At 36.6% G+C, this 25,905-nt stretch overlaps 1 protein-coding gene across 2 annotated transcripts in view; it reads right to left on the minus strand.

The window, feature by feature from the left end:
• The window catches only part of KCNH7 (potassium voltage-gated channel subfamily H member 7), a 475,179-nt gene that overhangs the window by 162,720 nt on the left and 286,554 nt on the right, over positions 1-25,905 (minus strand). For both annotated transcript variants that reach the window (XM_023217328.2, XM_023217329.2), the window contains exon 3: positions 439-594. In XM_023217328.2, coding sequence (XP_023073096.1) covers positions 439-594 — 156 coding nt within the window. The remainder of the gene's footprint in view (positions 1-438; positions 595-25,905) is intronic.

Raw genomic sequence — 25,905 nt, forward strand, 5'->3', positions numbered from 1 at the left:
GTGTAAAATGTTTTAAAGCACGTGGAGGAGAATTTGACAGTACCTGATAATATTATATATATCTCACCCTTGACCCAGGAACCCCACTTAAAGGACCCTGAAGATACATTTGTCCAATAATATACATATGAAAATACATAAGCAGAATTTATTCTGGCATTATTTGTAATAGACAAAGTCTGAAAACAACCTAAATGTCCATCAGGTGTCAGGGGACTGGTTAAATACATTATATTATATCCAAGATAAATGGCTTCCAGAGCAGCCAATAAATTTTGGAAGGCAAAAGGTAACATGAGCTAATGGCTTACTCATGTAGAATTATTTTACTTCAAATGTAAAGATAGTTTCAGAACTGAATTGAAATGAAGACTGTGTTAAAGTGACTACAGTAGCAGAATTATCAAGAGCATTGAGTACACATTGCCTTTTACTTACGGTTTACAGTTTTGACTGGTAATATTGGGTTTACCCTCTCTGTGGTAGCAGCATTTTCATCATCTGTCACATATTCAAAATTAATGATGAACATCATAGCCACGCCCTCTTGGTTTTTCACTGGAATTATGTGAGTGTTACAAATAAAAGTGGACCCTAAGGAGATTAAAAATGAATGTTAGTTAAAAATATGCCTTCGTTTTGAACTATCAAGTAACATTAAAATTGAAATATACTCCTAAGAAAATTTGTATCTTAAATGATTCCTGATATTAAAAAATAATTTGATCTTTTTTTACTTTGTATTTTATTGCATACCATATTCATTTAAAATATATATGTTTTTCCAGAAAAACATTGTAAATAAATTCAGTTACTACATTGTGGAAAAACAGAAATATCAAATTCTATTTGCTTTCACACCCATCCCTATAATAGTTAATTTTTAAAAAGATACATTCTTTAACTTTATAGAAATAATTCTTATCATTTTCTTATAAATTTTGATTAAATCTGAATCTCTATAAAATATAGCTGTATAAAAAATGAAAGTAACTCATGTCATCTTGATTTTAACAATAAGCAACTTATGTGCTTTTCTAATTTACTAGACATAAAATAGTAAATTATTGACTCTATCTCATATATGTTACAGTAATTCTTTTCTGTGCAAAATTTACAACGTCCAAATTACAATGGTTTTGTCTGTTTTTTATTCTGTTAGAAAATAAGAACAAAGTTTTGTCTATATTATTGTGTTAGTAATCTTCTTCATGAGATGATATTCTTCAAGATGATATTCTTCTAAAAGCAAAATTACAGGGCTAGTAAGATACATTTCATTAGAATTATCTGGAAATGAAATAAACAAAGGTATGACTCAGTTTGCAATCAACCACCACCATCCATCTTCCAACAGAAACCCACAGGTCCAAGATACAGAGCATATACTTAAAAAGCAGACTTCTTTTAAATCAGCTGACTGCTGACTGACTCCTTGCAGCTAACTTCTAGAATTCCCTCAAAGCAGTTTCGTCACACTTTTACCCTCTGAATATGCTCTTTAGTCAAGGTAATGGAAATTTCACAGGCTTGAAATTTGTTTCAGTTCCAGCTATTTAAGTTACAAATAAAGTGTTTTTAAAATGCCAAACTTCAGAAAGTGTTCTTAAGCATTTACAAGCTTGTCCAACCCCGTGGCCTGTGGGCTACATGTGACTCAGGACGGCTTTGAATGTGGTCCAACACAAAGTTGTAAACTTTCTTAAAACGTTGAGTTTATTTTATTTATTTATTTTAGCTCATCAGCTATCGTTACCATTAGTGTATTTTATGTATGGCCCAAGACAATTCTTCTTCTTCCAATGTGGCCCAGGGAAACCAAAAGATCGGAACCCCCTGATTTAGGAAATGCATCCATTTTGACTGCTGTTGTTTTTCACAACTAACTGAGACCACCTTGAATCTTGAGGAGAATGATGGTTCAATGTAGAGACAGGGGCAGGTTGAGAGCAAGATTAGTCTGGCATGAAACATCAGAGGGAAATGTGAGCAAGTGCCAGGACCCCTGGAGGCTGGAGATAGGGGCCGGGCAAACAGCTGAAGGATGTTTTTGGGAACCCTAACATCTGCAAAGGCCAGTAGATGTGAGTATTCCCAAATGGTGACCTATGTAAGCTTTAATAAAGTCAGCATAAGAAAACTCCTTTCTTCTTATCCTGCATCTTGGCTCCTGCTGCTAGAGCTGAGAACAAAAGCTATTATGGATATTGCTATAGATCGAGGACTTCATAGGGAAGGGATTTTGAGGGTAGGCCTGGAGATCTAACAATTATTTGTAAACTTGTTTCTATGGGTAAATATGTTCTAATTTCCAAGGAATTGATCGACAAACACACTTTTAGAAAGACTCTGTGTAAGTTAGGAATGCCTATGTGTTCCTTATAATTCAGATGTGCTAGTTATAATAAAAATGTGGACAGCTTCCCAAATTTGAAATGTGGATAACTCTATTTATAACCAATTTCATATTTTCTATAAATGTGGCAATGGCTTTACAGATGTTGGAAAATATGCCTTAGGAACGGCAAGCTGCACCTTCAGTCTTCAGCTTCTTCAGCTATGTTTCCAATTCATTTAATGAAATAGTTAGCTAGAGCACTTGTCATAGTTACCATGGTAACAAACGGGATGACTTTAGTAAACAGAAAATAAGCAATTTAAGACTGTTCTATTAGAACTAAAAATAGAAGTGCTTCAGGCCAGGCATCACAGTACACACTGGTTAAACAGTCTGAGGAGATGCTAGAAATAGTCATTATGTACTTTCCTAATGAACCAAAATACATATCGATTTTACCATTTAAAATGACATTTCCTGGATCATTTAGAATATCATTGTGAATTCACACATTTGTTATTTAAGCAGTTTCAAATTTTCCAACACTTGAGGTGTACTGTTGTTGACTATAAAAAACATAAAAAAATGTTTGAGAAATCAGGAAATAACATATGTGGGGATAGAGATCTAATAGGCTTGTAATAGAGCAATTTTGCTTTTGGTAATAAGGGACAAAATCATGTTTTTCGATACAAGTGTTTGTAAATGTACTGTCTAGTCCTAAAAATCATAAAATTATAGTGCTTTGTATAAAAGTTCAGCTATCTGCATTGGCTCCAAAGCATATTAAATAAATGTAATTAATCTAGGATTTACTGCCCGCTATCATTGTTTCCTGTACATTTCTATTAAGCAATATATTTCCTCTAAAGTCAACTGAAAACTCACATTCACATGCTTTTCTCTTTTAGTTTGGGAATTTAATGTCTCCATCAATCTTTCATAGCCTCCTGGAAGGCAGACAATGAAAGGAGATACATGGAATTTAGAGGAAGAGAAGAATAGAATACATTTTATAGAACAAAAATAATTAGCTTGGCTAATTCTACAAACTCCAACTAAGTTCTGTCAAGATACTACTTTGGTCAGGTGACATTGCCCTAAGAAGTCATCACTCTGTGCTCCTAAATATTTCTTTTGAATTTTGGGAACAAGAGCAATGGAAACCTAATCCAGCAAACATTAGCCAAGCAACAACAACAAATAATAATAATAATAATAATAATAATAATAATAATAATAATATGGAAATAAGACTTCTAAACAAAATCAGAAAAATTTCATATCTTGTTAAATGAATCATATATTCAAATGAAGTTAATAGTGTTTGTTAAGAAGCAGATTATTTACAATAATATTGGCCATTATTTATAAAATTATACATGCAATTATACTAATATTGTTAGACTACGGTTCATATCCACATTTTCTCTCCTGAGTGAAAACATTTCCAAAGTGGAAAAGACTGTTTAGGAGGAATAGTACTAATTTTAATAAAATTTTTAGAGTGTGTGATTTTTGACTGCAGCCATAGAGCAAGCAAACTCAAGGTAATCTGAATAATTATGAAAAGTATACTTTATTTTATATGTTGGTGGCATACACCTAGTTGCACTTTACAATAAGATGCTGGGACTCCTCCTTTTGAATTGCTTTAAAGGTATTTTATTGTACTGCATGTGGTTTGTGTTCACAGGGCATCTTATGTCTTTGAGGAACAGTGTAGAAGCCAATGTTACTAGGGCAGTGTGTGGTGGTTGTGGGACAGGGCAAGGTGGGGAGGGTAGGCAAGGTCAAGGGAGAAGTCAGAAGTCACTGGGGAGAAGGCCAAGGAATGGATCTGAAGCTTTTCACTATGTTAGACAGGAAGGCATTGGAGAGTTTTATCCAGGAGTTAGCATGATTTGATTTAAAACTTTCCTTCACGTGTGTGTGTGATGAACAGCTTACAGAGGAGGCCAGGATGGAAGCAGGGAGGCCATTTGGGAAAATACTGCAATAGCCTTGGCAAGCCATGATGGTGGTTTGGTCCAGGGTGTTGTTGTTGCAGGTGGTAATGAGGGGTCTGTTGGGGATGTTTTTGAGGTAGAGCTTATAGGATTTGCTGATATATTGGATGGGACATAAGATAATGAGAGGGGTCCAAGGTGACAACAAATTTGGTAGTTGAAGAAGTAGCAGAACCATTTATTAAGATGGGGAAGACTGTGGAAGAAGGTGATTTTTGGGATTATGTAAATCCATATGTTTTCAGCATGTTGACTTTGCAATTGTCTATTAGATATCTAAGTGGAGATGTTGAGAAGGTAGTCAGATCCAGGAGACTGAAGTTAAGTTCAGAGATTGGACCAAGCTAGGGATACAAATTTGGGAATCATTAGAGAATGGATTATATATAAGGACTGGATAAGGTCATGTAGGGAATCAGTATAGTTGAAAAACTATGTGACCTGGGTCTGGAGGCACAGTAGAATCAAACAAGGGAAGAAAAAGAACAGCAGAGATTGGGTAGGAGCAGATGGTGAGGTGGCAAGATAGTCAAGATTGTGGTGCATTCAATAGCAAAGACATGGAATCAGCCTAAATGCCCATCAATGATAGACTGGATCAAGAAAATGTGGTGCAGATACACCATGGAATATTATGCAGCCATAAAAAGGAATGAGCTCAGGTCTTTTTCAGGTACATGAATAGAGTTGGAAATGCAGTAGAGTAAAGAAATGCAGAAACAGAAAACCAAACACTTCGTGTTCTCATATATAAATGGGAGCTGAATGATGAGAACACATAGATACATGCGGGGGAACAACACATACTGAGGCCTGTAAGAGGCGGGGAATCAGGGAGAGGGAACATCAGGCAGAATAGCCAATGAATGCTGGGCTTAATACCTAGGGGATAGGATAATCTGTGCAGCAAACCACCATGGCACACATTTACCTATGTAACAAACCTACACATTCTGCACATGTACTCCTGAACTTAAAATAAAAATTGAAGAAGAAAAAAAAAAAGGCTGTGGTGTATTGCAGGCTAAGAGAAGAGGTATTTCAAAAGGAGGGCTTGAGTAATAGGAGGTCATGTCTTGATGGTCTTCTATGTTCTTGAAATTCAGTCTTTTGGCATTGGGAATATAGCAAATTGTTTTAAGCATGAAAGTGTGTTCAGAAGTATTTTGGTGTCCAGAGCACATAGACATGGACTGTGTATTAGTGATGTCTTAAAGAAGAGAAAAAAGTTTAAAAGATATAGGGTCTATTTATTTGACTGAGGAGACAAAAGCACATTTAGAAAGATTATTCTATAACTCTTACGCAAAATCATATCACCAAAAATAAATGGGATAGATGGTCTGAATGGCCATGTATAGTCTGTTTAGCCTGATGGATTGGGTCCCACTTACATGTGGGAGGCTTGTGGCCTTCAGTAGAATACTTGCCCATTTCTCTCATTTTACCAGTCACCTGGTTAAGACTAAAGGAGCCTACTGAAAACAAAAAGGAGGAAGTTATGTGAACAAATAAAATCATTTATATAGAAGCATTATAAACAAAAAACTGAGCTGGCAAAAGGTTGGCAGTGTATCTGATAATACATTAGGTCTAAAGAAACATCCTTAACATAATCTCACACACACGCACACACACACACAAATACAATCACCAACATGATTAAGTTACAATAGTGAATGTATTTAGATTGTTAGATTGTTGATGTAGCTGATGGAGTAATATGGGACTAGGATGATCCTTTCAGAATTTCCAAGAGAGATTATATATATTTACCTGTCATTTAAAAATAAAGAACTAATCTAATTAACACAAACCTGGTTGTCATATTCATGTTCTGCTGTGTGGCAATATTGACAATGACTGAGATGCCAACAGTGTGAATAATTTATTTTCAATTACTTCTTATTTAAAACAATTTTAAACATTCAGAGAAGGGGAAGGCAGTGATATTGAGTAGTCAATTTCTTGGATGTGCAGCTCTGTCTAGCCCCTAGAATTGGACAGACTTGGCTCTACTATTATTTAGTGAATGATTTTGGACAAATTACTTAGTCCTTCCAAGACTCAGATTCCTCATCTATAAAATAAGGAAGGGAGGAGAGAGAGTGTCCTATTTAATACTGTGGGGAAGGTGAAATCAGATAATACATGTAAAGTAGTTAGCAAGGAGTCTGGCATATAAGATGTTAGCAATAAGTTAATAATACTGTTAGTATTATCAACTTGAATGAGAAAAATCAATTTCTCAATTTGAAAGAGTGAGTAAACTTCTTCCAAATATTCAATGATGCAGTTGAGTCATTCAGCCCTTTAGGTGCTTGAGATGAAATCATCAGATTAATTCTCTTGTCCAGATGATAAGGTATATCAAATAGATTTTTGAATGGGAGTGAAGACTTTTATCTTGTAATATCTAAAATATGCCTCCTTTTCACTTTTGCAGTGATGAGGCCTTTGGTTTATTTATTGTATTTCTTTTATCCCTGTGGATTGTCCCACTGCCTTTAAAAAGTACAGTGTACACCAAGTAACGTTTATGACAGAACTTAGCTTCTTTTCAGCAAGCTCCATAGTCCATGGAATTTGGTATGCAGTAGAAATGTGTGAAACAATCTTTATTTCTGGACTGGCCTAGGTACCAGGATTAGCATTTGAAAGCACATTTTAGGAAAAAAAGGTAATGCCAACAGCTAACATTTATTGTGTGCCAGCCACTGTTATGAGGGCTATACATGCTTTAATATTATTTATATCCTCACAAAAATGGCAATAGTATCATCCCCATTATGCAATGGTAAAGTGAGCCATGCATGTTGTCCCTTCATCTTGGGACACTGTGTGCCCTTTCTGTTTTGGGACAGAATGCTTGGGTTCCAATTCCTTCATTAAGCCAAGACTCTGAATTCCATGACTTTTAAATAAGGTGTATTCTAAGAGATTTTTTATGTTTTATAAGCAACGACTTGATAATTAGAACTCTTCCCACTTCTTTCTCGCAGTCTTGTCCATTTTTGCCCGACTGCACTCCTAACTTAGTCGTAATTCTCTTCTCCTGCCAACTGGGAGGCAGCAAGACACCATCTATTTGCCCAGCTTTTCTCCAGCCCGACATTTCATTTTAATCTATTCAGTCATACATTGGCTCACGATCGCTTTCCTTCTACCCTCCCTTTCATCGGCTTAAGGCTTTTTAAGAATAAAAGAATTAAAGTATTTAAGAATACTTTGCTCCCTGGATCTCTACATATTATTATTACTACAATTATTAACAACCACGTAATTAAATCATGGCTACTGTTTTCTGAATGTCTTCCATGTGCCACATGTTTCTCAGGAGAAAACCTTATCTCAGAGAATTTTCTCAACTAAGTAGCAGAAACAAGGTTTGAACTCAGACCTATCCTGCGTTCATTCTTTCCCTTGCATCAGTGTTACCCAAAGAGTGAGCTGTTAACAGATGTTACTGGAAAGGGCTTGCTGTAATTAATCCAATTTAGGAAATGTCCTTCTCTAGGAGATGCTCAGCTCACATTAGTGTAATAGAGGTTTTGAGAAATTCTGCAAAAACAAGTAAATATACTTTGTCTAATGCAGCATTTTCTAAGTTTATTTGACTCTGAAGTCCTATTTTAGAGAAGTCTGTGATAACATCTAGCTCCTTGGAATGTCATTGGGAAACATTGAGTTGCATCCTGCTCCTTCCCTATTTCAAAGACACCCTTCTGAGAGGGAGGAAAGTAAATATCATAGGTCACCCAGGTCACCCAAGGAGAGGGAGTAACTACAGGGAACAAAGTGCTGGGCCACGAGAGGAAAGGGAATGGCAAAGGCCACCATCACCTATTGGATACATTTGCTTGATATTGGCTCTGGTCTGAGATCTCAGGAATCTAGTTAAAATAGTATTGTCATATTTGATTATAAATCTTGAAGCAATGATTTCCTCATAAGCTTGTTCTAAGTTAAAAGATTATTGCTAAATAAAATATGATAGAGTTTTTCACATCTCAGGACCAATTCATACTTCTTGACAGAGATCAGGTTTTATAACATGAAAGATCTAATTCAATACTCTATTAATATTCTGCACAAGAAATTTTATGAGATAACTCTGACATAGCCAGGGAAATATTCTTGACTCTATTTCCTCAGGAGTTGTTCCCCTTTCTTTTCAAAATATGGATATATGTGAATTTCTAATTAATTGTTGACTATCACCCATCTCATTGACACATTCTCTCTTAACATTTATGTTCAGGTGTTAGGGTCTTTTCATACTTATAAATTTGATTGTTGAGAAAAGAAAGTTCAGCTCTGTTTCATATTTGTTAAACAGTGGATAAATTATTTGATTATTTAAATCAGGAAGAACTCTCACACATTTTTCATGCATAAATCAGAGGCAGTCTCTTAAGATGCCCTATGGTGCTTACCCACTTCTCAGCTCTGGTTACTATTTAATTTTGGAACTTTGTGGATTGAATTAGTGTATTGGGAAATACAAGTGTTAAAATAAGCTGGAGCTGATTTACGGTGCTGCACTCAATCTCCAGGCAAACCAAGTCTACATTCATAATCAGGAAGTTTGGGTACGTTTGTGACAATTTTTAATTCTTTTTGTTTTTTCATGCCCAAACAAATATGTAGTCATTTGGTCCAATTTTTTTTTTCACCATATTTATGTTATCAAATCTCAGATGCATTTAGAGCAGGCCCACCCCACTAAACTGCTATTTTTTCGGTCAAATTGCTTTAACACAACACTGAACTGACTAAGCTTACTCAGAATATGAGCAAATCTGCATGCTGCCATAGTAAGTGCACATGATTGTGAAGCTCAAGCCACAGTGAGAATCCTGGGGACAGCCACTCACTGTGTGGATGTCATTTCTAACTGAGGCTGTGCATAGCAACATGCCTGGTGTGCTCAGGATGTCCGTATGACTGTCGAAAGGAACCATACACTGTGCTCTATGTTTATAGTTTTGGAGCAGGGAGTTACAAATAATGTGAGCCAATTTCATAGCTTAGAATGAGTAAAATATATTGTAGATTAATAAAATTTAACAAGAATGGGTTAGGTACCTACTGTGTACAAGGTACTGTACCAGAAATTGTAGGAGTTACAAACATGACTAAAAACAGGAATCTTTTATTTTTTTAAAAAAAGAGGCCACTCATGGGGGTGTGATGGAGTGTCTGAAGAGAGCACAAGTAATGCCTCTCAGGGATATAAAAGGTTTTGTCAGGGAAGCTGTGTTAGTCCATTCTCACCCTGCTATAAAGATAATATCTGAGACAGGGTAATTTATAAACAAAGGAGGTCTCATTGACTCACAGTTCTGCATGGTTGGGGAGGCCTCAGGAAACTTACAATCTTGGTGGAAGGGGAAGCAGGCACGTCTTACGTGGCAGCAGTTGAGAAAGCGCGTGTGTCAGTGCAGGAAAACTACCATTTATAAAACCATCAGATCTTGTGAGAATGCACTTACTCTCATGAGACCAGCATGGGGAGCATGGGGGAAACCATCCACATAACCCAATCTCTTCCCACCAGGTCTCTCACTGGGGATTACAATTCAAAGCCTAACCATATCAGTATCATAGTTTAAAGCTGGGTCTGATATGATTGTGATAGGTAGAAATTAGGAGGAGAGGCATCTCAGGCTGAAGGAGAGCTTGAGCAATGTGGAAACACAGTGACTCCAGGGCAATGTGAGTCGTGTGTGGCCCTTTTACAAGACAACTAATTTTATTGCTCCCATGCCCAGTACATCTGATTTTGATAATAGCTAACTTTTATTAAACAATTGCTCTATGCCAGTTATTATGCTGTGTTCTTTATATTCTTTGTCTTATGTAATCCTCAAAAGAACCCTAAGGAAGTACATCCACTAAATATCCTCATTTTATAGAAGTGGAACTTGAGACATGAAAAAAATAAGTAACTTCCCCCCCAAGTCACATAGCTAGTCTGTAGGAGAGTCAGGATTCTGACCTAGATGGTCTAATGCATGCCAAGGTCTTTGTATAACAGAGGGAAGACTTCATTTATACCTATTAATAGGTGATGTGAGTGACCTAAGTCACACAAAGCTCTATATTGTCCCAGGGTTCAACTTCTGCACATATCTTCAGGATTCTCTACCGCAGCCAACACAGGAAAAGGCATGTTTTAAAACAACAAACAAATTATTAAAGGTGGCTCAGATCTCTTGTAGGAGTCCACTGCAGTAGATACAGAGATCTTAGTGGGGTACAGTTTAGGCTCTTGAGGTATGTCAGGCACAAGAGTGATGATATAGAAACAGAAAAAGGTGAAAGTAAAGGTATGTTTTTCCCTAGGTATTTTAGCCCTCTCCTCACAAAAGTTCATATTCTGTTGGACTATTTTAACTTGGGATTTTTATTTTTATTTTTTTGTGCCTATACTATTTTTACAGAAGAACAAACGGGTAGAAACGATACTCTGGAAAATTAGTGAGAATAGGGCTTTTTCTTCCATTTGGCGGCGTCATGTTTAGCATTGTCCAGCTTTAGTGGGGAACACCCTTCTCTCAGGCTTCGACACCAGGCCTTGCAGCATATAGCTGCTACAGATCCCTGCTCCCTAAGGCTGCCAGAGGCAGGAACCTGCAGCAGATACTTGACGGCAGGGATTGCTTTGCAGTGGCTTCTCTGGCCCCAGATGTGTTCTTCCAAAGGTGGTTACAGAAGAGAGAGATGTTTCATTTCAAATTTCCCCAGGCTACATTTACTGTTGCTTTTGTGTCTTACCCATATTAGCCTTCAGGACCTAGCTTAGTACCTTTTCAAGGTAACAGGGTAATGACTGCTATTGTCCGGTTCTACCCTGAGACCACAGAGAAGGATGAAGGATGAAGATGATGTAATTTGTTCACCCAGCAGCATACATTTATCTGAGTGATAGGTTGTTCCCTGTGTCCATGAGAGGCTGTGTAATGTAGAGGTTAAGCTTAAAGCCTGCTTTAATTGCCAGGAGTTAATTCCTGGGTCTGCCACTTCCCATTGTTTCATTTTGGAATAAGTTACTTAACTGCTCTGACACCTTAATTTCCCTATGTGTAAAATGGACATGATAGTGTTACCCACAATAACCCACAGTTACTGTAATAATTAAATAAGCCAGTATCTGTAAAAAGCTTAAAACATTGCCTTGTATATTGAAAAAGTATGAGTTATCATGATCATAAAGAAAATATCAGAGTAAGTTTGAGTTCTGTAGCCAATAAGTTATTTACTGAAAGATAGGGCCCAATATTGATTAACTGGGGAATGGGGAAAATGTGCTTGTGGTATAAACATTTCCCTTGTGAACATCTGACTGTCTACCCTATTCTCCTTATTTCTGGTCCTATTAGCCTGTAGCTACAGTTGACCTCCCAACACCTTGCCTCTAGAACTGAACTTTTACCGAGTCTTACCCCTTATGAAATTTACCAGTCCATACATTTATCCAAGAGTCTTGCTTAAGCACTTCCTAACTTCAGAGATGCATGAGGCTGAATTTTAAGATAAGAGAATAAATCTCAGCTCCAACTTTGGAATTTTTTTTACAGACAATCTCTATGCTCCTCTGGCTTTACCCATAACTAGAAATGTGTTGGATATAAAAGCTGGGGTTAATTCCATCAGCTGAAGGTTAAGCCGTTAGCTTCTCTAAACAGGAACTTTCATCAAAACACCAATGGTTCCTTCTTTTTGCCTGATGACTTTGAAGCTGATCACTGAATGTGTCAACATGTTACCTCTCTTAGGTAAGTTAAGTCCACTTAATAAGCACTTTCTGAGATAAAGTCCTATATCAGAAAATTTTCTCTGAAGATGGAAATTTCAGGCACTATGGTAAGCCACTGGGAGAGATGTTTTGATGTCAGTGGAGACTTTTTATAATCCCTCAAATAGTATAGAAGAACTGAAAAAAATAGAATGAACACACTGGTAAGATTATAACAGACAGTATAAAACCATTAACAAAGCTGGCCTATCATGTATTATATTTGAAAAGAAAGAGATTCAAACTTAATAAGATAAGAATTAATTTCCTAGATTCATTTTCCTTACTGTTGTTATAAATTGCTAGAGATTAATAAAGCAGATAATATTATAGTATCAATGCTTATAAGAACAAGGGAGGAGATAATATTTGGTTATCTTGTAACATCACTAGGAAAACATAGTAAGAAGGCCATGTACCCACATTTCAGTTGACAGGAAGAGATTGATTTTGTTTCATTGATAATATCTTAGATGCTGCTGCTTCTCAGAATTGCACCTAAGAAACAACAAATATTCAGAGTCTCTGCGTGGAGTATATGGAAGGCTTCCCAGAGAGGTGAAATCAAGTTGCATCTTAATGGGAAATGCAAAGATATTTTCAAACTAATTTCAGAGGCCATAGTGGTGTGGAATTCTTGGCAAAATATAGAGACATCAAATGGTATTTTGGAGCCTAACTTAAGGAAAAATAATTGAACCAACACAAATATTTGGGATATGCAACTCCTAAGCCACAACCTCTCTAGGAAAGAATTGAGATGGTGGTATAAATGGTAACATATTTTTGCTGCATTTCCTCAGTTTGCCCTTCTATGTTCACTGTCTATCCTTCTCTTCCTGCTTAGAATAGAGAGAAGGTGCTGCACGGATTTCCTTATTTTCCTGGCTTCCTGTTGGGTTTCAAGCAGTGTGGATTTCCAGCAAAAAACTGGAGAAGAAGGAGAGCCATGTTGGAGTATTTATTCCCTAGATTCAAATCTTATGGGGTTGCAGTGGTTGGTTTCATCTTTCACTGAAGTTTGTAGATACTGTCAACCCTCAGCATACAGCTGTCTGAGGGTTCCAGCATAGTCATTCATTTCTGCTGCTTGCCCCTGCTGGTTCTATACTGTTATTAGCCCTGGGCCACGGCACCATTCATTTAAGTGTTTCTCTTAAACACTATCTGAGTTCTTGTGAATAGTTCTGTCATTACCTCTCCTCAAATGAGCAAATTTGAGTGTTTCAAAATGTTTGAATCCTGAGTCATACAGGATAAAATTATTTGCCAGACAAAGAAAGTAAATGGAATTTTGGTAAGCAGGCATTCCGTATTTAAAGAATAAAAATGTGGCAAAATACGATGATAATGAGAATCAGCTAATAATGGTAGACAAAGCAAAAATAACCTACAAAATTAGGCTAGATAATAATAATAAGAAGGCACTACATTTGTCTCTATATAGATTGGCAGAAATTTTAATCAGGACAAAAATGTTGGTGTCAGATATCTGGAGAAGATAAATGACTTTCCAAGATTAAATTCCCTTAGAACTTCAAGCAGGATAAAATATAATAGATTTAGTTCTGTGTGGGATTTAGTTCTGTGTGGTGGTCAAAAGAATGACAAATTATTATTAAGGGTAATCTGCCAAGATCAAATTCAACATTTTAGTGAAAGTGAGGGCAACTAAAAGATGTTCATCAGAAGGAAAGTTCTTAATGACAGAAAGTAAAACAAAGCAACAGCAAAAACTGACAGAGGGGCTTAAAACATTTTTAAAGCCGGGCGTGGTGGCTCAAGCCTGTAATCCCAGCACTTTGGGAGGCCGAGACGGGCGGATCACGAGGTCAGGAGATCGAGATCATCCTGGCTAACCCGGTGAAACCCCGTCTCTACTAAAAAATACAAAAAAATAGCCGGGCGAGGTGGCGGGCGCCTGTCGTCCCAGCTACTCGGGAGGCTGAGGCAGGAGAATGGCATAAACCTGGGAGGTGGAGCTTGCAGTGAGCCGAGATCCGGCCACTGCACTCCAGCCTGGGCGAAAGAGCAAGACCCGGTCTCAAAAAAAAAAAAAAAAAAAAAAAAAAAAAAAAAAAAAAATTTAAAACATTACTCAATATTCCAGGGGAACCCTCAAAGTCATTTAAAAGCACCACAATGTGTTTACAAGAAAATAACTTGCCCACAAATCTTGCACAATCAAGTGACAAAACTATATTCATGAATGAAAAAAACAAGCAGTAATTTACAGCTTTTGCTTTTTTTCAAAATGAAGAAATTGTGAAAGAGAATTGGAAAACCTAGCAAGAGTTTAAGTTCAGTTGGAAAGTAAAAACAAAGCCCAGAATAATTTGAGGGGCACTTGAATTTCTAAGCCATTAATTAAAATTAGAAATTATTCAAATATAAAAAAAAACTAGAGAAGGTGAACTAGGGAACAAATTTGATCACATTACTGAGAATATACTAAGGGAAAAAGAGGAAATTCAGCTAAAAATTATTCTACTAGATACGGGTGAGTTTTAGAACCAAGCTATATAAGCAGAATGTATTGCATGTATTGGACATAAACATTATAAATAAATCACCTGCCATAATCAATAAAGTACTCAAGGTATAGTGTGGGTGCCCCAAGTATGTAACATATTATTTTAATGATCAATTTGTGGGTCCATGTGAGTCCCATAATAAGCATTTAAGAGAGAAAAGATTATAATAGCACTTCAATTCCAGGCAAGCTGTTGGCATTGGTGATAAATTGTGAGGGTTCTAAAGCCCATTGAGAATAACGTATTGGTGGAAAGGTAACATTTTTCTGTAACGCAAAATCTGATCTGACTGATCTATTGAAGATTTTTTTTTTTTTTTTTTTGCATTTAAATACAAACCAAGCAGAACCAAAATGGAAAGAAAATAGAAATAAAACAAAGGACAGAAATTGTTAGTTGACCACTCTGGTCCTACCATTGTGGTAAGAATGTTAATACACTCATTAGACAATGATGATGTTCTAGGGAGTAGCAATTATTGTCCCAATTTTACAGTGGAAATGGACTAAGAGGGCTCCATAACTACCTTGCTTACTGGCTCTAGTCTAATAGCTAGTAACTGAAATTCTGACAGTTGCCCAGATATATCTGGTTCTTAGTACTCTGTTTATTTTATCAGTTTTGTAGACTTTTTGAAAAATTTTAATAGATATTTATCAGAAGTTTTAGAAGGCTTTATACATTGAATGACAGTTCAATTGGATAGTTTTACAAAGATAAGGAGCCAAATGAAATATGAGAACAAAAAAAGATAGGAAAATCAGGCATTTCTCTGGCTAGCAATCACTAACAGTATTTGCCAGGCAAAAGTCTAAGATGGTCCTCAAGATTTCATTCCTCTGTCATACAGATTCTGAATAATTCCAGTGGCTGTGAAAATGAAAGACTTAGACTCCCACAAGTAGTTTATGTTATATGGCACAGTTTACTTTAAGAAAGGGCGATTATCCAGGTGTGCTTACTAGAATCACAGGAGACTTTTAAAAGCAGAGATTTTTCTCTTGCTGGTCACAGAAGAGGAAGTCAAAGGTGTTCCTGCTGGCCTGGAAGAAAGCAAACATTCACCTTTGAGCAGCTGATGAGAAGGGAAGTCCCTGGGCACTGAAAGTAGTGATGAATAAACAGCCAGGAGGAAAGTGGGAACACAGTCTTATGACCATGGAAAATGGATTCTGCCATTAACCAGTGTGTTTGGAAGAGGACCTGAGTCCAGATGAGAACCACAGCTACAGAGTCACAACTTGATTTCAGCCTTGTAATACCCTGAGCGGAAAACCCAGCCACATCCAGCCCAGACTTCTGACCTACAGAACTGTGATTGATAAATGGTGTTGTTTAAAACTGCTAATTTATGGTATTTTATCATTCAGCAATAGGAGAGTAACACATAGCAAAAGCTACTTCTGGAATTTTTCTTATCTGACATTTTACAAAAGTTCAGGCAACTGAATGGTAAAATGATAGGAAGTTTGTGCATATAGTGAAAGTTTGATGTGTGGGAAGTACAGTGCGTGGAAATTGAGTTACGCTGACTGTATGAACTGGTAGATGTTTCAGTGGCGGCAGTAAGCAAGGCATTCAAGGAAGAAAATATAGCTGACATTGAAGATGTGGTCTCAACCAGCAGTTATGATTCACTAAAGAGCCACGGGGGCATTTTCATCATTCCCTGTAGACATTAGCATAACATGCTACTGTTGGGAAGACAAAAACAAATGTCATCCCAGCACTTTGGAAGGCTGAGGTGGGCGGATCACGAGGTCAGGAGATCGAGACCATCCTGGTTAACATGGTGAAACCTCGTCTCTATTAAAAAATACAAAAAAAAAAAAAAAATTAGCTGGGCGTGGTGGCGGGCGCCTGTAGTCCCAGCTACTCGGGACGCTGAGGCAGGAGAATGGTATGAACCCAGGAGGCAGAGCTTGCAGTGAGCCGAGATTGTGCCACTGCACTCCAGCCTGGGTAACAGAGCGAGACTCCGTCTCAAAAAAAAAAGAAAATAAAAAAATGTCTAAGCATTGTCAGGAAAGGTGTTGAAAACTAACTAGAAACAAAAGGTTTACAGAAAATATGAATATTGTTAATTGTCTCAAAAGATAATGTAAATGGTTATCCTTCTTAACCAGACATCAGGAAATACATAAGTGATAGACAGGGTCCCCACATGAGCAACTAAAATAATCAATAGGTCAAACATTCTTAGGTAGTACATTTCACAAATATGTCCTTTATTTAAAGAATTGAATATTGAGTTATAAACAATAAAATGACTAAATAGAAGGTCTATTGGCAACAATCCTAGAATCTGGTTATTTGAGAAATGTTTCTTCTTTCACTTTTCTGACATTTCCTCCCATGCCTGGATCAATTCAGTTGCTCATGCAACAGTAGCATGTTAAGCTAATGTTTACAGGGAACAATGAAAATGACTCCTGTGGTTCTTTAATGAATCATACCTGCTAGTTGAAACCCATTCATCATCTCACAAATACCATCTGCCCATGCCTCTGGCAAGAAACTGTGAATTACTCGGTTGGTAAAATCAAGGCAACATATTGGGCATGCTTGACTCATCTCCTTTACACTTCTTAAGAGTAAGCCTGACCAAAGAGAACACCTTTTCTACTCTGCAAACAGAATATATAAACCTGTATCATTCTGGAAAATATAAACCACAAACTCCATCATAGCATTTTTTTAAGTAATAAAGGTGAAATTTTGCTCCAAAAAATGTTGTCCTATTTTTTTTTTTTTTAATTATTAGCTAGTTTAAAGCCTGGTGTGTTTAAAGCTTGAAGGTTAGAAAATCAAATGGATTGGCAGGGCTACATTCCTTCTGGAGGCCCTAAGAGTGAATTCATTTCCTTGCCTTTTCTAGCTTCTAGAGGCCACCTGCAGTATTTTGTTCATGGTCCCTTCCTCCGCCTTCAAGCAAGCAATGTAGCATCTTTAAATCTGTCTCTCTGACTATGAGCCCTGCTTCTGTCATCACATCTCCTTCCCTCCCTCTTCTTCTGGGTCACATCCCCTTCATTGACTGTGCCCTCCTACCTCCCTTTCATAACGACCCTATGATTACATTGGGCCCATATGTGTAAATCAGTACAGTCTCCCCATCTCAGGATCCTTAACTTAACCACATCTTCAGAGTCCCTTTTGCTACGTAAGGTAACACATTCACAGGTTCTGAGGTTTAGGGCATGAACCTTTTTCCAGGACCATTATTCAGCCCACCACATGGAATAGCTTTCATTTATGTGTCTTTGTCTGTAACACTTCTAGAAAGAGAAGACCTTATATGATGATGCTGAGAAATTAAAAGCTTCTGTTAACACATTTATATGTATATTTAAATGACTTCATGTAAAAAGATTTGTTGTGCAAAAATGTCCAAAACAACTAGCAATTGTGGAAACTCCAGAATTGCAAAATGGATGAGCATAGATAGGTCCAGTTGGCTGAAAGGTGATGGTTAGCACACTTCAGATTTGTCTTTTCATAGCAAGCTTGATATTTTTACAAGGATGATATATTTATCTGGAGGGCAAATCAAGACCAGGGTCTAAGGAAACTCTTGGAGGTAAATCTTTCCTTCCTCTCCCCCATCAAGACAAACCTCTAGGCCCTACCACTAGTAGCATTCAAAGATTCTGCCTAAAGGGATTGAAGATAAGAGACAGGACAGGCAGGTTTGTCTCCTTGTGTGAAATTTACCAGACTTACACTGATTAAACAATTTTCTGCTCTCTTTGACTTTTTATTTTATCCTTTAGGTCATCTCAGTTTTCATATGCCAATATAGCTCAGTTTCAGTCAGTTTCTTAGAACCTATGATTTGACATCCTTTACACAAAATCTGTCTTCAGATATGTGTGCATATTTGGAATTTAGTATTTACTTTTTAATTAGAATTTTACCTGTCATAAAAAATAAAAGTTCTGTTTGTGACATGCTGAATTTAACATTAATGTAGACACTCAAGAGTTTTTTTGAACTAAGTTGTTTAAGAGAGCTGATAATTTGGGATCCTTAGATTTGAGGTTTTTCCAGTTCTTATGGTCTTTTTTATTAGTTTCATCAGTATTTGTTATTTGTGCGTAGATTAGCAACCTTTTAGTGTCTATAAATATTTAGAATCAGTAAAATACTTGCCATATAATGATAAGCAAAATATTCTGATCTACTTGAGTAAGAGTCTTCATACATTTTAACGGGATTATTTTTCCTGTTTTTCTGCTTATAAGATCCTGTGTGTTAGGTAATTTTGTAAATAAAGATGTTAAATGAAGTGTTTTACACTAGCTCAAAGTGTTTAAAATATAAAATAGATTCCTGCATATTCTTCACAAATATTATATTATTAATAAATTAGAATACAATGTGATTACACAAACTAATGAGACATAATTCTACATATTGCTATAAAACCATATCCACATTATATAGTGAATAGTTCAAAAATTGACCTGAAAACTGAGCATTTAAATTTTTTGTTAAATATATATGAGCTTAGAACAGAATCTGGAAGGAAACATACACATCAAACTGTTATTAATTAAAACTAACATTTGTTGAATATCTACTATATTCCAGGCTCTGTTCTAAGTGTTTTATATTTACTATTTTATGTAATTCCACAGCAATCTTATAAACTATTAGTATTATCTTCATTGTATAGGTTTTATACATGAAACCAAATTACAGAGAGATGAAATAACTTGCCAATGATACCTGGTTATTGAACACTAGCTGAGATGTGACTATTCAGAGGACTCTTACCTCTACTTTGATCATAGTTTATGCTGGGATTTTTAATACCTAGTATACATTACTTTTATAATTATGAAAAAGAGGAAATGTATATTTCATTTGGGGACAAAAAAGATTCCCAAAAAGAGGAAATCAGTCACAGACACCTGGCTGCAATGTATCTGACATGCTTATTTAAAAAGTGGGAGAATGGACATTTGAAAACCTATCTTACTGAGTCTTTAAAATCCATTCCTTTTTAAGATAAATTCAAATTTAATCTCAAAATCCTCACACAAATAGGTGGGTAAAACAATCTTTTTGTCTTCACATACGAATTTCATCTTTTCTGAAGAACGGACTTCCACAGTAAATTGCAAAAACACATGGAGATATATCTACATTTTAAAACCATAGAATTTTATAAACACAGCATTACTATGAGGAAACTACTAAAGGATTTAGTTTAAAAATCATGCTGGTCTCAGTCAAATTGTATTCATGGATTCACAGGAAGGAATGTCCGACAATTACATTTGGAAAAGTCTTGCAGCAGATCAGTTGGTGTCCTGGTTGCCTGTTGCTGTGTAACAAACCACCTCAACACTTAGTGCTTAAGTAACAATTTATGATTATCTCACATGGCTCCATAGATAAGTTCTGAGCTAGGTGGTTCCAGCTTAGATTCCTCCATGTTACTGCAATTAGATTTTGGTTGTGGCTGCTGTCATCTGAAGTCTGACTTCAGACATTCAAGACAGTGCACTCATATGGCTGGCTGCCATAACTGGCTGATGACTGGGGGATCAGCCAGCAATATGAACTGGAATGTTTACATGTGCCTTCTCCAAGTGGCTTGAGCTTTTCAGAGAATGATGCCTATGTTTCCAGAAGAGACATCCAAAAATGGGTGTTCAGTTGCAAACTTTCCAAGAGGCAGGAAGCACAAGCTATTGGGCCAATTAAGGTCGAAGCCTACAACCAGCACAGCATCATTTCTTCCATATTCTATTGGTCAATGAGTCCACAGGGACCACTCTTATTCAAGGGCATAGAAAAACAGTGTTCCCTTCTTGATGGAGCAGTGGCAAGAGATGGGAGATGGTGGGAGATATTGTTGCAGCTGTCTTTGGAAAATGCAACCTGCTCCAGTTGATTAAAAAGCAACTTTCCCCTAGTCTTTGCAAAATATGTTTGATGAAAAAAAAATGATGTCACTAACAGGGAAAGGCTAAATTTATGAATATTATGAATATAATAATCACTATCCCTTGGGAAGAGATTACCTGGTCTCCACAGGTGATGTCTCCCCAAGTGATAGTGATTATTATAAACAATGTGGAATATGCTAGTTTACACTTCTGAAAGTCTTTTTTTCTGTCTTGGTTACTATTTGTTTGACAGTTGCTGACTAAAGAATAGAGATATGCAAGATAAAGATAAAGGTAGGCAGTAAAAGAGTGAATCCACAGAGAGAAATTGCTAGTGTAATTATAAGACAAGTTTGCTGATAATTTCTGTTAATCTTCAAAGTTAATAAACGAAAGAGGGAAGATAATCCTTTCTACATATTTGTAGTAATATCATACATCTCTGTACCCTGAAATTTCTAAAGCCCTTTCCCATATATTACCTGCTTTGAGCCTACGTAAAACATCTTATAGGTCAGAAAACTAAGGGATATGTCAGTTATGTGACATCCTTAGAGTCACATAGATAGTAACAAAAATTAATATGTAGGTTTTCTGTCTTCAAGACTCTTTCTTTTGCATTATCTCAATAGGCTGTTTTTTTTTTTTTTTTGCCAAAACTGTTTTAAGAACAAATGAAGAGAAAATGAGAACCTGCAGTATGCAAGAATGGAAGCTAGATATGTGATTTGGGGTAAGTTACATGACCTTTTAACCTGGAAAAGAAGTAACATGGTGATGATAATAATGGTGCTCACCTGAATTGTTGGGAAATGAGACAGTATAATGCAGTCAAAGAAGGTGTTTGATAGGAGTTATTTCATACTCCTACTTTGGCATTATTACTATTATTATTACATTAAAAAGACAATATGGTGCAGTTGAAAAAGTATGGAGTCAGTTAGATCTAGTTTTTATTTTTCAGTGTAAATGATAAAAATTGCTACAACGTTTTTAGGCAGAGTTCATCAAATTTAGATTCTTCAATTAACAGATATAGAATCTGAGGCCAGAGAGTATGAGAAACTATACTCCAGAATAATAGATAATTTCTACAGAACTCTTAAGTACAAGGCCAGGTTCAAAGAGCTCTTATCAAAGAATTCTAATAAATCATGCAGAGAAAAAACAGTGTGAGAGCCAGCTCCGATCAGTAACAGCAGGATTAGTGATAAAGGTGTTAAATTATGCCAGAAACTGCTTCAAATGATCTCAAGGTCTACTATTAATCCTAGTACCAATATTATTATTTGCAAAACTGTTTTATTTTAGAAAGCTTAAAAGCAAGGGCTTTCTTAATTTACCATTTCTATGACTTCGAAACATGCAACCAAGACACCCATGATCATTTTATATTATCTCCAAGTCCCCTAATTGGTCCTTTTGATCATTACCCTTATCAGACTTCACTGTAACCTCTTTACAACTGAAGCTGCAGATGTAGATATATAATGTAGCAAGAAAAGAGCTGAGACCAATGAAATGATATCTCACATTGATGGGGTAAGGTAGTCCACAAAAATGTGTCTGAATGAACTATATAGCTGAGCTATACTGCCTATGTGAACACTGGAAAGAGAGAGGATGTGGCTGTGTGTCTGAAGTCTGTTTGTCACAAATATTTAAGAGATGGAGTTCTTAATTATGTGAGCACAGTTTACAATGTATAGCTGTATCACAAAAATTTATTGGTTAACAAAACAGGGTAGAACATGTTCTCATTTTTAGAAACTAACAACCACAGTGGGCATTCGTATTAGTTTTCCAAAATATTTATTTGCTGACATATAAACTTGACCTATATGTTTGTTTGTGATGAAGTTGTCTCTCTTTGGGGATAAACTTCAAAAAGCAGTGAGGATGCCAACTGCAAGAATAATTCTTGTGTGGCAACTAGCCAGAACATCGTGTTCCCAGAATTCAATGAAGTAAATGTCAAATTGCATTGCCACAAAATTTATTAATCGAGGAAACAAGTTTTTCCTCTGTGTCTGGAAGTTATATTTCTGAAGCAATTTTCTGCTGTGTCAAACTGTTTTCCTGAATGTAAGGCTCCAGACTTAGAGATAACTGTGCTAAAAAGCTCTTCTTACCTCCTGCAAGTGGTTAACTTCTAACTGTATCATTGGAACAGGAGCAAAAATATCACACCATCCTTGACTCAAGGAGATTTCAGAGGAGAGGAGAGGCCATGACTGACAGGAAGAGCCCACGTAGCTAGGCTGGGTACAGCTGGATATCAGAGCAAGTAGGTGGGTGGCTAGTGTCCAGGGTTAAAAAGGGAACAGAGGGATAGAAAACAATGTATAACGCCCAATTCTGTGTCTATTTCATGTGTAAAAGGCTATGTGCAATAGTCAAGGTTAAAAGTTATATTTCTTTGAATGAGTAACACCAGTCAAGTATGCAAATGAATTAGGTAATTTTTAGAACCTATAGTTTTAATGTCTCTGTCATTCTTTAGATGCTGAAATTGAAGGAGCACCACATCAAACTGATGTGCTTGCATAAACTGATGTGCTTTCATGAACTGTATATTCAAAATAAAAATAATTTTATTACTACAAATACTTGTGATTTAAAAGTATTGCAGAGTTACAGAAAATTAACAGGGTTGCAATCAAATTCTTTAAAAGGTGACTCTTTAGCCAATGGCTTATCCCACAATTCACTCTTCTTGTAATAACAAAGTATGAAGGCCATTTTCCCAGCATGTTAGTGTCTGCAAGGGTGTCTGATGTCAAAATGGAATTATTCTTATATGGAACTATAGTAGTTAGACAGCTTCATATTAAAAATACAGAAATAACTTTTTTTTACTATCTGGAAATGTTGTTTTTACCGACTGTTGGATTTTACAGAATGAAAAGTTTTGTTCAGTAGAGTTCTCTGAAATCTGAAACTTTTGTTTATATTCTATCAAGATCATAATTATGTATCTAATTTATATAGAACATTCGTGAAACATAATGCATATGCTCCTTTTCTTCCTTTAAACTCTTTTCTTTATTTATCTATTCTGCTGTGGCTGTTGCTTTTGCTATGAAGTAGTCGTAGTTGCAGTTGTTGCTGAAAAGAATCAACATTTCATTCTCTTTAAACCAGTTTTTTAAAATGTAAACTCTCTAGTAGAATAATTTGTTATCCTTTGGATATATACCCAGGAATGGGATGGCTGGGTCAAATGGTATTTCTAGTTCTAGATCCTTGAGGAATCTCAGGATGTCTTCCACAGTGATTGAACTAATTTATACTCCCACCAACAGTATAAAGTGTTTCTATTTCTCCCCATCCTCTCCAGCATCTGTTGTTTCCTGACTTTTTAATGATCGCCATTCTAACTGGCATGAGATGGTATCATTGTGGTTTTGATTTGGATTTCTCTAACGACCAGTAATGATGAGCTTTTTTTCATATATTCATTGGTTGCATAAATGTCTTCTTTTGAGAAGTGTCTGTTCATATCCTTTGCCCACTTTTTGATGGTGTTCTACTATAAAGATATATGCACACATATGTTTATTGCAGCATTGTCCACAATAGCAAAAACTTGGAACCAACCCACATGCACATCAATGATAGACAGAATAAAGAAAATGTAGCACATATACACCATGGAATACTATGCAGCCATAAAAAAGGATGAGGTCATGTCCTCTGCAGGGACATGGATAACACTGGAAACCATCATTCTTAGCAAACTAACACAGGAACAGAAAACCAAACACCACATATTCTCATTCATGAGTGGGAGTTGATCAATGAGAACACATGGATACAGGGAGGGGATCATCACACAATGGGGCCTGCCAGGGGGTGGGGGGCTATGGGAGGGATAACATTAGGAGAAATACCTAATGTAGTTGGTGGGTTGATGGGTGCAACAAACCACCATGGCACGTGTATACCTATGTAACAAACCTGCACATTCTGCATATGTACCCCAGAACTTAAAGTATAGCTTTAAAAAACGTAAACTTTCCCTTTGCTTTGCAATAAGCAAATTTTGCATCACTTTTTAATAAAAATTGATGGTTGATGTATAATATGAATGGTTTTATTAAAATGGTGTTCATATATAATGCAAAAGTTAGGTAATTGAAACAGGCTTCAGTTGTAAGGATGTGGTCTTGATGGCTCCTTCTGTCTGTGTATATGCCACAGTGAACACTGTGCAGACCCCTAATATGGTGGTTGGGCATCCTGTGTCCTGTTCTGAACTAGTCGCACAGTGGCTTTGGGGTAAGTCCAAGATGCTATAGCAAAGACAAAGTATAAGAGAGTAGATATTCTTGCTGTTGACAGCCCAGGTGAAAGTACTCGGTCCTTAGCTCAGATGACTGAGGATGGGAGGTGAACTTGCCTCTCACTGGATCCTTCTCACTTGGACCTGGGCTTTGAGGAAGCTGAGGGTGTTGACAGGAGGTAGGAAAAGGGTGGCTTCCACCAAAGAGAAGAGCTTGCCAGCGAATAAAGTGATGGAATCTTGCAAACCAGTTCTTCAATGTCTGTTACTTTCTTTGTCTTGCCCATCTTGCTATTCCTGGACTTTTAGCAAGGTGTGATTTAAATGATCTAGCACAAACTCATTCCTCCTAGAATTCATCTTTTGTATTGGGTGTCCACACTTGTGTCACATAGTCCAGTGTGAAAGTGGCAGTTACAGGAGAGAAGAATGCTTGCCCTGGTGGAGAACCTGTCACTTTTGCCAAAGTTCGAGGATGAGGGTAGGATATTGGTCTTTCTTCAAACCATCTCTTAGCTGACTCAGAAACACAGGGTCACTTTTCATAGGGCAATTATTTTTGACACTTGTAATTTAAGCAACTGCCACTAAGTGAAAGATGGCACATTCACTGAGTTTAAATGTACAGTGATAAGTACCTCCCAGGCAAGGACAATGGCCAAGGGCTTGAGTTTGAGCTTTGCCATCTACTAACTGAGCAAACCTGCTTTCTTCATCTGACTGCTCAATTAATTCTAACTCCCTTGTTGGGGGTTTTCAGCATGAAATCATAAAATGGCTTATACAAAAGCGCTAGACACATAGATGGTACCATTTAGAAAGCAGCAACCGATAAGTGTTTTAAGATAAGCAAGCAGTTGCATTTTAATTACTTTACCTTATATTGTATTTCTTGATTAACACAACATAGGAATTTACATACACATACACACACACAGGCACACACATCCTTCTCGTGGTGGTTTTGCTTTCATGGCTGAGAATACAAAATGATTATTCTTTTTCTAGCTTATAATAATCTGGAGTGAAAGGGTGCAA

Source organism: Piliocolobus tephrosceles, chromosome 11 (genome assembly GCF_002776525.5).
Source record: "Piliocolobus tephrosceles isolate RC106 chromosome 11, ASM277652v3, whole genome shotgun sequence".
Taxonomy (NCBI): Eukaryota; Metazoa; Chordata; class Mammalia; order Primates; family Cercopithecidae; genus Piliocolobus; species Piliocolobus tephrosceles.